The sequence below is a fragment of the Triticum aestivum genome, chromosome 5B, assembly GCF_018294505.1.
Source record: "Triticum aestivum cultivar Chinese Spring chromosome 5B, IWGSC CS RefSeq v2.1, whole genome shotgun sequence".
In the NCBI taxonomy this organism is placed as follows: Eukaryota; Viridiplantae; Streptophyta; class Magnoliopsida; order Poales; family Poaceae; genus Triticum; species Triticum aestivum.
Window position 1 is genome coordinate 63,997,127 of NC_057807.1, and position 15,860 is coordinate 64,012,986.

Sequence of the window (15,860 nt, forward strand, 5' to 3'; positions counted from 1 at the left end):
CCCCCTACCCCCGTATATAAAGGAGGGAGGGAGGAGGTGGCCGGCCCAAGGGGGGGCGCGCCATAGGGAGGAGGAAACCTACTCCAAGTAGGTTTCCCCTCCTTTTCCTAATCTTATTTGGAGGGGGAAGGAAGGAGTACTAGTAGTAGGAAGGAGTACTAGTAGTAAGAAAGGAAGAGGGGGAAGGAGAAAGGAAAGGGGGGGGGCCTTCCCCAATTCGGATTGGGCTTGGGGGGGCGCGCCCCCCTCCCTTGCTCCTTCTCCCTTCCTCCTACATGGGCCCAATAAGGCCCATATACTTCCCAGGGGGTTCCGGTAACCTCCCGGAGCTCCGGTATATTCCCAAACTCTTTCGGAACCTTTCCGGTGTCCAAATATATTCGTCCAATATATAAATCTTTATGTCTCGACCATTTCGAGACTCCTCGTCATGTCCGTGATCACATCCGGGACTCCGAACAACCTTCGGTACATCAAAATACATAAACTCATAATATAACTGTCATCGAAACCTTAAGCGTGCGGACCCTACGGTTCGAGAACAATGTAGACATGACCGAGACACGTCTCTGGTCAATAACCAATAGCGGGACCTGGATGCCCATATTGGTTCCTACATATTCTATGAAGATCTTTATCGGTCAAACCGCATAACAGCATACGTTGTTCCCTTTGTCATCGGTATGTTACTTGTCCGAGATTCGATCGTCGGTATCCAATACCTAGTTCAATCTCGTTACCGACAAGTCTCTTTACTCGTTCTGTAATACTTCATCTCATAACTAACTCATTAGTTACATGCTTGCAAGGCTTAGGTGATGAGCATTACCGAGAGGGCCCAGAGATACCTCTCCGACAATTGGAGTGACAAAACCTAATCTCGAATTATGCTAACTCAACATGTACCTTCGGAGACACCTGTAGTACTCCTTTATAATCACCCAGTTACGTTGTGACGTTTGGTAGTACCCAAAGTGTTCCTCCGGTAAACGGGAGTTACACAATTCTCATAGTTACAGGAACATGTATAAGTCATGAAGGAAGCAATAGCAGAATACTAAACGATCAAGTGCTAAGCTAACGGGATGGGTCATGTCAATCACATCATTCTCCTAATGATGTGATCCCATTAATCAAATGACAACATATGTCTATGGTTAGGAAACATAACCATCTTTGATTAATGAGCTAGTCAAGTAGAGGCATACTAGTGACTATATGTTTGTCTATGTATTCACACATGTATCATGTTTCCGGTTAATACAATTCTAGCATGAATAATAAACATTTATCATGATATGAGGAAATAAATAATAACTTTATTATTGCCTCTAGGGCATATTTCCTTCAATAAACTAATAATATAACTGTCATCGAAACCTTAAGCGTGCGGACCCTACGGTTCGAGAACAATGTAGACATGACCGAGACACGTCTCCGGTCAATAACCAATAGTGGGACCTGGATGCCCATATTGGTTCCTACATATTCTACGAAGATCTTTATCGGTCAAACCGCACAACAACATATGTTGTTCCCTTTGTCATCGGTATGTTACTTGTCCGAGATTCGATCGTCGGTATCCAATACCTAGTTCAATCTCGTTACCGGCAAGTCTCTTTACTCGTTCCGTAATACATCATCTCGCAACTAACTCATTAGTTGAAATGCTTGCAAGGCTTAAGTGATGTGTATTACCGAGAGGGCCCAGAGATACCTCTCCGACATTCGGAGTGACAAATCCTATTCTCGAAATACGCCAACCCAACAAGTACCTTTGGAGACACCTGTAGAGCACCTTTATAATCACCCAGTTACGTTGTGACGTTTGGTAGCACACAAAGTGTTCCTCCGATAAACGGGAGTTGCATAATCTCATAGTCATAGGAACATGTATAAGTCATGAAGAAAGCAATAGCAACATACTAAACGATCGGGTGCTAAGCTAACGGAATGGGTCATGTCAATCAGATCATTCAACTAATGATGTGATCCCGTTAATCAAATAACAACTCTTTGTCCATGGTTAGGAAACATAACCATCTTTGATTAACAAGCTAGTCAAGTAGAGGCATACTAGTGACACTCTGTTTGTCTATATATTCACACATGTATTATGTTTCCGGTTAATACAATTCTAGCATGAATAATAAACATTTATCATGATATAAGGAAATAAATAATAACTTTATTATTGCCTCTAGGGCATATTTCCTTCACAAGTCCCATGTCACTGCCAGCATGCACCATGGCACTTGGGGGCTAATGCAAAGTCATTTTTTGCTCAACTTATTGGAGGCCCGACGCGTCACATTGTAATGATCTGGCCCTTGGGGGCTACCGATTGCTCATGTCAATAATTCAAGGTACACAAGTCTTAATCCATTATATTCAAGGGTCTACTGCTCAGTTGATAAAGCACAAAGCTCTTAACCTTGTGGACGTGGGTTCAAGCCCCATGGTGGAGATTATATTATATGATGTTATTATCAATAAATTATATACAAAGTTCCAGCTCAGTATTATCTTGCTAAGCCAGCCCTTGGGGGCTACACGTTGCTGTTCAAGCTTACATGGTTATATCTACAAAGTCCCTGCTCATTATTGCATAATGACCCGGCCCTTGGGGGCTACACTGGTTGAAGTTTTGACGAACAAACCGGATTTCTTCAAAGGTTGCAACACTTATATTGGAGCAAGTCTTAAGCTACCACTATGTTCTCCTCTTAAGACTTGGAGGCTACAGGTATTATGCATATATAAGGAGGAACATCTTCAAATTATTAGTTTTGAGCAAATCAGGAAGATCAATTACATGACCCGGTGTCAACAACAATTATGACCCGGCATCGTCTGTTATATAACTCGGCAATTTTGGTAATGATAAACCGGCAAGTTTTACATTTTCAACCCGGCTGAATATCAGATGAATATTTGAAGACCAATATTTTTAAGCCGACGCTTTGGAAGCCGACTCAAGTGGATTATTCTTCACAATATTTCTCTGTGAGAAACCAATGTCAGCAAATTGAGTATGAAGCTGGTTTATTGACCTGGATTTTCTAGAAGAAGGAAATGACATGGAGTTAAGGATGATCAGGTGCCGGTTTACAAGAATTCTTAACCCGGAGCATAATCTGTCAAATTTGTTCTTGTGTTTGTTTTACAGGATCAGTTTAACATGGATAAATCCAAATTAAACTGGGGGCTAATGTCGGGGATATACCCCGCGACGTAAACCGGCCGAAAGTATAACCCGGCCGGACTTGGCGGTTTACTTGAGACCCCGCTTACACTTGGCGATTCACTGGCGACCCGCCCTGACCTGGCGGTTTACAAGCAACCCGCCTAGTCATTATGACTCACTGGTGACCCGGCGAGCGGGTCAGACGGATGACAAGGCCCAAGGCCCAGAAGGCCGGTTCATGTTAATGGTGGGCCAGTTTAAGAGGAAGACATAAGGAATATTCTCCTACAAAGGAAGCAAGACTAGGACTCCACTTGTAATAAAGTAATCATAATCCAACTAGGACTAGTCATGTAAACCGCCCCTTCAACATATATAAGGAGGGACAGGGCACCCCAAAGGGGGGAACAAGAACAATCTCTAGGGCTAGACAGAAAGAGCCGGCTACCGGCGACTCTCTCATGATCATAATGAGACCTAGCCACAAACAGCATGTAGGGTTATTACCGGATGATGCTTCCCGGGGCCCGAAGCTGTCTAAATCCTTGTCTTGCGTGTTGCGTCTCTCGTCCCGATCAACCCCTCTCAAGCTACCACATAGATGCATTGGCCTCGTGACTAAGTCCTGACACTAAGGACATCTGCCGTGACAATTCCACGACATTGTGTTTTGAGGGATAGATAGGAACACCTCCTCTCCTCCTCCATGCATGCACATGCATGCATGCCCTAGATGACAAAAGTTGATGTCATACTAGACTCTCCCACACTTAAATTTTTTAAAATATTTTGTATCTCAAACCATCATTTCCAATTCAAAATCCTTTTCGCTATTAAATTTGTCGTGATGAGTTCTTCAAAACTAAATCCCATGTTGGTATGTTCTGACGACTTTTTTTGGGTCCAAAGTTACAACGCCTAAGCTACATAAATTATCACACTTGCGATACGCAAATTATCATGTTGTTTACATTGAAATTACCAGGACATAAAAGTCTGTCCCCCAACCTTCTCCCAGCATGCATACACATATATGCGCTAGAGGTCAAAAGGTTGATGTCATCCTACATTCTGCCTATTTCAAAAGTTCAAAACGTTTTCTAACTCAAACCGTGGGGGTGATTCAAAATCCATTTTCATCATTAAAGCGGCCATGACGAGATTTTTAAAACTAGATCTCATGTTGGTATGTTTCACCAATCTTTTTTTACGTCCAAACTTACCATGCCCGGATATGTAAGTTACCGGCCCTACTGTACATAGGTTGCCATGTTTTTACACATGTTTCAACATCTTTTCTGAGGGTCCAAGTTACGAGGCCTGGGGTATTAAGTTATTTGTGGTGCATAATTTACCATGCTATTCATGCAAGTTATTGAGGGTAAGTTTCAATAACTTTTTTTCTCGTCAAAATTTACCATGGTGGTCGTACGTAAGTTATCACATCTGTGCTGGATAATATTCTATTCACACAGAAGTTATTGGAGGTACGTTTTTAACAACTTTTTTCCTGGGTCAAAGTTAACATGGTGTTCATCCGCAAGTCATTAGGTTTGCGGTGCATAAATTAACATGTTACTCACGCATAAGTTACCTCAGTATATTTTCAATAAAAATTTCCTCCCTACATAAGTTATCAAGTCTGCGTAGTTTACCATTTATTCACACAAAAGTTACCGGATATGTTTTTAACAACTTTTATTTCTGCCAAATCAAAGTTGCCATGGTGTTGTTTACATAAAAGATACTAAATAGATGGTTTGCGTGATTGATTCCGTAACATTCCTTGAGAAAACTACTTTGAACATGGGAAAAGCAGAAAAAGGAAGAAAACAAACTAGTAAAAGCAAAAAAAAAAATCAAAAATAAGGAAAAATTAGTGAGAATGCTTAAATATAGGAAGGTCCAAATATATTATTTTCCATTTATTTGACAACAACTACGGTTTGGTGTATTGGCGATGTCTTGGGTTCGATTCTCACCCCAAACACTATATTTTTCTCTCGTCGGCTGGATCGGGACGCATGATATGCAAGGGTTGTTCAATCAGAAGGCGGTTGCATTAGGGTGCGTGATAAGCAAGGTGGCGGTTCTACCGAAACACGACATGCAGGTTGTCTTTTGGGAAATGACATCTTTCTTCATGGGGCTCGCCCATTAATGCGATACATGAGTTGGGTTCAAAACATCGTCACACAGTTTAGTCCATATCCAAGGTTGGCGGCCGTGCTCGTTCGACTCTAATACAAAAAAAGAACGTTCGCCATTTAAGATTTCGGTTAATAGTAATATAGTAGTAAAGAAGATAAAGACATCATTTCGAATAAAAGTTTCCTATCTCAACCCAAAAAGGGAAGGGAGATGACATGGTCACGAATGAAGATACGAAGCGGTGCTACAGATGAAGTGGCAAGAAGGGAGGAGGCAGTGGCGTCAGCTCATATGAGGTGGGATGAGTGAGATCATGGAATAGAGAAGAGAAAACTGCACATGAATTGGACATAAATGTTTCAGGTGAGGTTGGGATGCCATTTGCGGGTAATTGTTTACCTTATCAAGAAGAGAATGGGAGCGGGGGAGGTTGACCAAACGAATCTACCAAGATACTAAACTCCCTAGATTTGAAGCCTCCTGGACTATCGTTGACTGTGGGAGCGTTATCGGCCCAGACTATAAGGGTGTGTGTCGCTGGGTTGGCCGATTTTTGGATTTTGAGAAGGTATTGTTTGGTGTCCGTTTCTTTTTTAGTGGTTTTAGTAGTTTTTATTTTTATTTTTTTCTTCTCTTTTTTCCTTTTCAATTTTTAATTTATGAATATTTAATAGAATTCATAAACCTTTTTAAAACAATAAATATTTTTTAGAATTCATGGACATTTTTTGAATGCACGGATTTTTTTTAAAAATTCATGAATATTTTAAGTTGACAAACTTTTTCAAAGTCTGTGAACATTTTTAAATGTGTGAACCATTTTTAAATTCACAAACATTTTTTGAAATCCATGAATATTTTTTAGATCCAAGAGCATTTAAAGAAATCATGTTTTCTAATTCACAATAATTTTAAAAGCTCTAAATTTTTAAAATTATGAACTTATTTTAATTTAGTGATATTTTTCAAATAAAAAATATGGTAGCCATTTTTTCCTAAGCTAGTAGCATAGCAACTGAGAAAAAAGTTAAACAGGTGAGCAGAGCAAAGAGCTGAACGGAGCGAGAGCTGCATGGGCCGAGTGTTGTGAGTGTTATAGCAACAGTTCCACGGTCTCAACGTGGAATAAGAGCTTGTGATGGGCTAACATGAAGCACCAGCTGACGCCCAGACTGAAATGTGTATGCATCTAACAACTCCACTCCTCTCATAACAATTATCGTCTCAAACACAGCCAGACATGATATACGAATAAAAAAACATTACCATAACATAATTGAAACCCAAGACAACATAGATAGAACCAAAACAAAATAACCGACTGCAATAACCTGCTTAGATAAAAAGAGTTATTCTCACGAATGAAGAACGGTATGGCAAAGCACGCTTTAGCCTCTAGTAAAGAACGATGTAAAAACGCCTAATCCTCTTTACTAGAGGCTAAAACGCAATGCATGTATGTCGTTCGTGTAATGGGTGCACCAAACACAAAAAAATCCATGCATGATTCATGGGTCTCGTTCTTCCCGTTACTCTACGTCATGCATCTGGCAGCCTGGCTTCCAAAACACCCCATCTTCTCTAGGAATGGAGTCATACGATCTCATGATCAAAAGAGCGCTAGTGCATGCACATGCTCGTGATAATGTACCCTTATCTCTATCTCTATCTCTACTACTTAAAAAGAACGTAAGGTTCTCATTTCACCTTTCTTTTCACCACCCCTTCGTCCAACCTTCCATGTATATGATAATCAAGCATCTTAATTACTTACCTTTTGAACCAATTTCAGTTTAATTTACTTACCAAACTTCTAATCAAAATATAAGGTCATTCATGATCAGAATTTGATGAACATTTATTTACACAATTGCATTATTATTGACAGGTAAATCACAAGTTAATGTACTAGATATTTATATCACATTGCAACGCACGGGCATTGTTCTAGTTTTTTTAAACATGTATTAAAATGTTCCTAATGTATAAAAAAATAGACAATTTTATCAAAAAATCACATAAAAAGCATGTATTACAAAATATTAATCAAGTATATCAAAATTTTAAAGATGTATATAAAAATGTTCCTGTTGTATACAAAACATATACAATGTGTATGGAAAAGAATAGACATCAAAACAATAAAAAATCATATATTTGAAAAATGTTATGCGTGTGTATAAAAAATATTCATGATGCATACAAAAAAGGTACCGATGAAACTAAGAAAAAAAAGAAACAAAGAAAACTGAAGAAAGAAAGAAATAGAAAAACATCAAAACCCCAAAAAGAAACAAAGAAAAAGAAAGAAAAAACTAGTAAAAACCATGAGGCAAAGGAACAAAAGGGTGAATAAAAAGAAAAACATAAACAAAACCAGAAGAAACAAAGAAAACAAAAAAGGAAAAGGAAACAAGATAAAAATGAAAAAAATAAAACCCAAGAAAAAACCTAAGAAAAAAAGTATAATGAATAAAAAAATAAAAGCCGAGGAAAAAACAAAAGAAAAGGAAGAAAACTAAAAATCAGATACAAAGTAGTGCAAAAAAAAAAACAAAAAGGAAAAAATTATGTAAAAACGCCTACTCCTTTTCACACCAATGCATGTATTTTTTTTGCATGAATAATGCATGTATATTGTTCGTGTAGTGTATGGGTCGAACACAAATGACTCCATGCATGGGTCAAGGGTTAGCGTCGTTCTTCCCATTACACCGCATCGTACCTTTGCTAGTGTGGCTTCCTAAAACACCAAATCTTCTCTAGGAATGGGGTCATATGGTCTCATGATCAAAAGAGCGCTAGTGCATGTACATACTCGTGATAATGTACCCTTATTTGTTAAACATGTATATATAAAATGTTTCTGATGTATACAAAAAATGTACAATGTTTATAAAAAAGTAGACATAAAAAAATACATGCATTACAAAATATTAATCATGTATTTTTCAAAATGTTAAAGGTATATATAAAAAATGCACAGTGTGTGTGAAAAATAATAGACATCAAAAAGTAGTAAAAAAACATGAGAGAAATGAACAAAAGGGTGAAAACAAAGAAAAACAGAAGAAACAAAGAAAACCGAAAAGGAAAAAAAGGAAACCCAAGAAAACACATAAGAAAACAAAAGTACAATGAAGAGAGAAAGAAAACCCAAGGAAGAAACAAAAGAAAAAAAAGAAAAAAAAGGAAGGAAAAAATCAGAGAAAAAGCAGCGCAAAAAAAAAACTACGCAGAAAAGGAATAAAAAACCACACTAAAAAACCCACTATACAGTGGCGGATCCAGTGGGGATGCCCTAGGTGCCTGGGCACCCCCTCCAAAATTGGCAAACTTTTTTTATTTAGTACTCCCTCTGTCCCAATATAAGAGTGTTTCTTACACTAGCGTAGTGTCAAAACCGTAGTGTAAAAAGCGCTCTTATATTATGGGACGAAGGAAGTAGTAGTTACTCTAATCCTACGTGTAGTATTGGGTTAGAGTGATAAACTAACTAATTTTTATGGTTATACAAGACATTTTTATTGTGAGTGATAAAGTTGGCGACCCCTGTGCTCAAGCTCTATGTGGGTACAGTAAACCCAATATGAGCCGGCCCGAACCGTAGCTACACGAAACCCTTTAGGCGAGGGGAGCTTCTATCTTTTTTTTTCGGGTGAGGGGAGCTTCTATCTTTTTTTTTGCGGGGGAAAGCATATCATTTAATCAACCAGGGCCTTACAATCGTTTGAAATAATAATACTAATCTCCTTTGAGGAGTTTGCTAACCAACAAGCAGTGCGTTGGTGACTACGACCTAGAGCTGCCATAGCATGAGCAACATTATTTTGTGATCTACAACTTTCCGGATATGTACACGTCGTTCCTTCGCCATCTCAGCGATCTCAGTCACCTGATATATGTTACTAGAGCGATCTCTAGGACTAGAGTTAAGCAGGTTGATGATTTCGGAGCAATCCGTTTCCACCTGAAGCGGTAGTTGAGTCCAGTGTAGGGGAGCTTCTATCTAACTCTCATAAACTTTTGATACAACTCTCGTGTAAACTTGTAGAAATCCAATTCGGCTGTTGGGAGCTTCTATCGTTTGTGCAATGCATGGGCCGAACACAAAAGAGTCCCCGCATACATGGATGTAGGGTCAACGTCGTTCTTCCCGTTACTCTGCATCGTGCCTCTGCCAGCCAGCCTTCTAGAAACACCCCATCTTCTCCAGAATGGGGTCATACGATCTCTAGAAACACCCCATATTATGCAAAAAATCATTTTGAAAAAGATGTTCCAGATGTACTTTGAAATCCTACAATATCTCAAATTTTAAATTCAAAATAGTTTATCAATAAATGAAAGGGAAATAAGAAGTTTGAAGTAATAATAAATTTCCACGTTCTAATTTTTATAGTTTCCTTCTGCCATGTCAGAACATTCTCATAATTTTCCTTATTACTTTTTTGAATACTCCGCCACAAGGGCATCTAGATCTGACTTCAAACATCCAGTTCAACAAATAAAAAGGAGTGTTCCCACACAAAAAGTTACACATTGCGCTTCAAAAAAAGTTAAAACGTTGTTCATATATTTATGTAGATCGACTTAAAATATTCAGTTCAACACAATACAGAGTAGTAATTCTCCATACGCTGTTCATATATTTGTGTCTATTCTGATTGCACTCGCTATTGTCTCTTTTTTGGCGGGGTTGCACTCGCTATTGTCATGGGCAAGAAAAAGGAAAGGCCTGATACATACTGTGTGGTAGCCTAGATAGACATGCAGGCTTGCCGAAACACTTTTACTAATTTTAAAATTCTCTCTCCCTCACTGTCCGGGCAACAACCATGTTATACCATTTCTTAACACAGCCCCATGCATGTACTCTGAGTCCACCAGCTACAATCGTAAGAAAGTTCTAGAGTGTGGGTCCAATGGTAGGACATGGTGGGTTCTGGATTGTGGGTATGGTAGGACGGCAACGCACGGTGGATTCTAGACTGTGGGTACGATGTCTGGGCATGGGGAGTCCCCCTGCGAATCCTTGAACTATTGGCCGCAGGATTGAAAGATCCAATGGCATGTATGGTGCCACGTTTCATTGAGTTTGAGACAATCAATGAGAGCCCTCCGATTGTAGACATCCAACGGCTTATATGTTGCACTACTGGTACACTATGTAGTATAAAGTAGTATAGATATAGATATAGATATAGATATAGATAACTCTTGTGTAAACTTGTAGAAATCCAATTCGGCTGTCGGGAGCTTCTATCGTTTGTGCAATGCATGGGCCGAACACAAAAGAGTCCACGCATACATGGATGTAGGGTCAGCGTCGTTCTTCCCATTACTCTGCATCGTGCCTCTGCCGGCCTGGCTTCCAAAAACACCCCATCTTCTTCAGGAATGGGGCTATACGATCTCATGATCAAATGAGCGCCATTGCATTGCATGTACATGCTCGTGATGCTGTACCCTTATTTGTCTGGAAGACTGGAACTTATGAATAGGTCCCTTTCATCCGAACGGCTGGGCGGGACCGCTGTCTCTTGTTGGCTAGCTTAGGTTCAATGGTGGATGGAGGATGGATGTAACGTACGTACATATGCACCTATGCGTGCATGCAACTAACGAGAACTGATGTGACCGGCAACCCGCGTACAGCATTCAAGTGCACGGACTTGCTCCGAAACGATCGTACTGACACACTTGCATGAAAAAAAATGATGGCTATTGACAAGGCAGATTTTTTTTTTTTTTTTTTTTTTTTGCGGTTGACAAGGCAGATTATGACCCTGTTCGATTCCACCAGCTCGCGAAATCCTGAGAGCTGTGGAGCCAGGAAACAGATGCTCCACGATTTTCAACCGTAACTTCAAGAAGTACTCCGAACAAGGCCTGAGGTTGCATGCGTGTGTCCCATCGGTTTCTAAGTCTACAATCAACTTCATTTGAAATGTTTTCTCTTGTGTTATTTTGGATAGGAGGGAGTAGTATCTCGTTGTCATCCCGAGAAACTGAACTTTCCCTTTTACTAACCCAGCAGAGGACCAAACCAAACCCTCATTACAAATATTTTTTAGCAACTGGAAGACCGACGGTTGCGCATCCTCAAAGTCTATTGCATTTCTATGTTTTCACAACTCCCACCACGTGAGTGCAAAGATGGTGCGCAGGTCCTTCTTACTCACATTGTTCGATCCACGCTTGTAGAGAGGTCAGTGAGTGGTGAGGATTAGCTTGTACTGATAACCCTGTAAACTATAATGGAGGCATTCTTTGCCGTATCTTCTTTAATATATGATATGCACACTCATGCATATTCGAGAAAAAAGAAACTGAACTTTGTAACTGACTTGTCAACAAATGACAGCTTCTACTACGTACCCACAACGTGTGGTATACCGTCTGCAAACCTGCGGCCGGCGATGCCCGGCCTTAGGGAAGACATTCCATGATTTTTGTTTTCTAAATGGACTTGCATAATTATGATTCTCCCCACATCATTCGCGTCTGTTGAAGGGTCTTTGCTTTGGGCAACAAGCCATGTGGCAGTTCACTACAACGTGGCCCCTTGTGACATACACATTTTATCCACTTTGCAACGATCGGACACACAAATTATTAATGCATCCGACATGCACTTAATTAGTTTAGCTTGCGAAAATGAATTTCACGGAAAAATAGTCATGGGTCTGTACAAGGCAAAAAAAGGTTTTCATTGGCACTTTGCATTTTGAATTGTAACCGTTTACTGAACATATTGAAGGTTATATAATTTCTGATTATCAAAATTATAGCTTGGTTGCCGCTTTTAAAAATCTTTTTTGCCGACTAACATCGCCGAGCTGGGAATGACAAGATTTTCATTCTCAGTACAAATGTCTGAACTTTTTGATCCTTACCTCTCCGGAATATTCAGCTCTTGGAGGAGCAACCTATCCCTATGAAAACTGATTGTGATGAGATGAGCATATCGTCTAACTACATAGCGGTTTAATAGCTTGATTGTGCTACTCTGACTTCCAATAAACTTAAGCGCAATGATCTTCCTAGGTAAACTCAGTGCAATAATTAATTACTTTTTTAGGGTCAATAATTAATTACTTGCCCCGATGATATCGATGAAATTGGCTCATGATGAAAGCAAAGGCATCTAGTATCATGCTAGCACAAAAAATTGGTTGTCCTAATCAGATGAGCCACATGGGTGGTCCTCCCCATGCATGTAACGTGCCAATCATGTGCCTCCCATAATTTGGTTTTTGTCAGCTATTGATACTATGATCTTGTGCTGAATTTGCCAAGAATTTGTGAATGTGAATTCTGGGGCCGGCAGGTAGTCACCTGGTTATAGTTTGCTGCTTCGATCTCTATGCTATGGTTAGTAGAAAATCTACGCCAACGCCAGCATATACTATGCTCTTACTGTCTCTACTCTGCCTGAACGGATTCTTTTATATATATTGAAAGAGATGAACACATGATTTAAAATTTTAAGAAGCCAAGCAAGAACACGCAATATTATGAAAAACGTGTTTGCTATTGAGTAGGAGCCTAATTTTTTCGCCACGTCAATCGAATTTGGAGAGAAGAGGATGCGCGACTCCGAGGTGGAGACGGGGGCGCTGCGGCAAGGCTTCAAACAGAAACGGTGTGGATCAGGGGACGACGCGACAATGACATCCTAGTTGGAGGGGGGTCAAAGGTTTGACGAGTTCCGGTGTTCGGGGAGGTCGCCGGTGATTGGATCGTTTGGGGTTTAGAGGGAGTATGGGCGATTCGCGGGGAAGAAAGACTCTCGGGCGTCAGATCTTGGGTCAAATGGTGTTGGTTGATTTTACTGGATTGAAAAAATCCTAGTGCATGTGCAATCTCCCCCTAAGAAAAAGAAACCAAATAAATAGTGGAGGTAGAGAAGGATTAATTGAGTGACAAATGACGAAATACTACTCCCTCTCATCCAAAAAAAGTGCTGTGGCTTTAGATCAAATTTGAACTAAAGCCATGTCACTTTTTTTCACCAGAGGGAGCAATTTCTTGAGGGGATGAAGACTTTTTCTCTTAATCTAAACTACCCAAAATGAAAAACCTTCACAAAGAATCTCTAAGCTCCGCTAGTGCAAGCCAGAAAAGTAATATTGTGGTAAACAAAATACACCCGCGTACATATAATCTCTTTGATTAATCACTTGTGATGTGCATGAACGTCATGACAAGTCCTAGCGGCGGCCCATAGCAGGTAGCCGGATCCGTTGAATGAACAGTGGTTGCTGTGTACCCCACCACGTTCATGCGCGCCGTTCAGCTCACTCTGCCTGCCGGCTGCCCCCCTTGTGGTTTCAAATCCTCCGGCCCGGCGGTAGCCTCCAAATGCATTCGAAATAAAGCTCGCTCTCGCTCTGATGTGATGCCAATATGGCATTCTTGCAATATCGCCAGACCACAGGGGCAAGCAACACCCACTGTCCTCTATAAATAACGCCGCACCACACGTCCATGTCTCCTCGCCCACTCGCCGTTTGAATACTCTGCTCTCCTCTCCTCCAGCGAAACTCACAGAGCAGAACACATAGACCAGGAGGACATACAGGATGGTTCAACGGTCGGCCGGCCAGGGCGCGCGGCGGGGCCAGGGCCGGCAGCAGCACGACCACCCGACGGCGGCGAGGTCAGGGGGCGGGGGAAGGCGGCATTACCAGCAGGAGCTGCTGCTGGGGCTGCACAGCAACAAGGGCAGGGGCGCGTGCCGGTTCAAGCGCAGCTGCTTCAGCGAGGAGGAGGACGCCGCGTCGTCCGCCATGCTGCTGCTCGCCTGCGTCGTCTGCGCCCCCTCACTTTGATGTTGATTACCATACCCACTGGTGATCTCGATCGTGGAAACGATCGCTAGCTTAAGTAATTGTTTTCTCAATTATCCCTGTGCTACTAGTAATTACTGTGTACTGTGTCCAGATATATAACTGTGAATGTGTAAATCTCCACCCGTTGATCCCCTTCCTCGGTCGCTCAACCAGTAGTGAATTATTGTACTCGTTTGATCACGGAGATTTAACAGAGCAGTTGTTCTCACCGTGTGCTTAACAGCTGGTAAATGTATATGTGTGTTGAGTATGTTGAGTATATGTGTGTTGAACAATGTACCTTGCCCTTTTCTGCAGCCCCTTTTCAATTTTCAGGTTCAGGACTATGTAATTCATGTTGTCTATGAGTTGAATGAAATAGTGGCGCTTGATGGCGCCTTCCTTGTGTTAAAAAAAAAGCTGGTAAGTAATGGAGGATTTGGGGCTGAGCACCTTATTCGTTTCTTGCATAAAAGACCCTATGCACAAAAAAGATTAAAGAAATACCCTAGGCGTATACAACTAGTACCAAATCTAACCTGTGGCAGTAAGCCAACCAGAATTTTTGTCCAAAAGAACCATCTGCCGAGTCGAATTGACGAAAAAGACCATCTCTAAAAATAATTGACAGAAAGGACCAGCTGTGCTGTGGCGGCAGGCGCGCCAGCCGACACGTGGCCCCTGCCGCCACGGGCGGAGGCGGCCGGACCTGCCGCCACGACAGCAGGCGGCAACACTGGAATTACCAGCTACCAGGTGAGGCCAGCTGCTGCAACGGAGTTTGGATGGGCCGGTGGGCCCTGCCGCCACACCCTGCGGCGGCATGTCTCAAGCAGCAGCAACTCGTCTCTCCCGTTCTGCTTTGTGTTCTTCCAGTGTTGTTAGCAAGTGTGAAATAGGCATGTTTGACTGAGATTTGAATCAATTTAAAGGCGGATTTTGAAGATATTGCAGTTGAAGAAAAGATAGATCAAGATAAGATGTATCCGTTTTTGTATCTTTTGCTCACATCCATGGTGGTTTTGCACTGTATGATTAGTCTCTAACTTTGTATCCGCTGTTGTATTTGGCATTTGATAATAACTTTGGGAGTGGTTTGGAGCATTTAGAAAGTACAAAACGACCGTGCATGTAAGCAAAAAACATAAAAATGGATAGATCTTAACTTGATCTATCTTTTCTTCAACTGCAACATCTTTAAAATCGGCCTTCAAATTGTTTTAAATCTCAGTCAAATGTGCCTATTTTCATACCTGCTAACATCTAGTAGAACAGAGAGCAAGCAATGCTGCTGCTGGAGACGTGCCGCCACAGGGTGTGGCGGCAGGGCCTACCAGCCCATCCAAATTCCGTCGCAGCAGCTGGCCTCGCCTGGTATTTGGTAATTCGAGCGCTGCCACCTGCTGTCATGGCGGCAGGCCCTGCCGCCTCCGGGCGTGGCGGCAGGTGCCACGTGTCGGCTGGCGCGCTTGCCGCCACGCCCCAGCTGGTCTCTTTTGTCAATTCTTTTTAAAGATGGTCTTTTTCGTCAATTCAACTCAGCAGGTGGTCCTTTTGAACAAAAAATCAGCCAACCAAGCGACATGCCGCCACACCCACACCACATGGCGGTTGGCAATGATCCAACGATTTTCACAAGGCGCAACACAATGGATGGCCGAGCACATTGCATGCGCCATCCTCCG

General features: G+C 41.5%; 1 protein-coding gene across 1 annotated transcript; it reads left to right on the forward strand.

Moving 5' to 3' along the window:
• The first annotated feature begins 13,826 nt into the window (after positions 1-13,826).
• On the forward strand, positions 13,827-14,461 carry LOC123115679 (uncharacterized). Its single transcript, XM_044536788.1, has one exon. It carries the CDS (start codon positions 13,927-13,929, stop codon positions 14,173-14,175), a length of 249 nt encoding a protein of 82 aa, XP_044392723.1. The 5' UTR covers positions 13,827-13,926; the 3' UTR covers positions 14,176-14,461.
• The last annotated feature ends 1,399 nt before the right edge of the window (positions 14,462-15,860 follow it).

What these genes read in the sequence shown, in the direction of transcription:
- LOC123115679 (XM_044536788.1), top strand. Translation starts at nt 13,927, where the DNA reads ATGGTTCAACGGTCGGCCGGCCAGGGCGCGCGGCGGGGCCAGGGCCGG.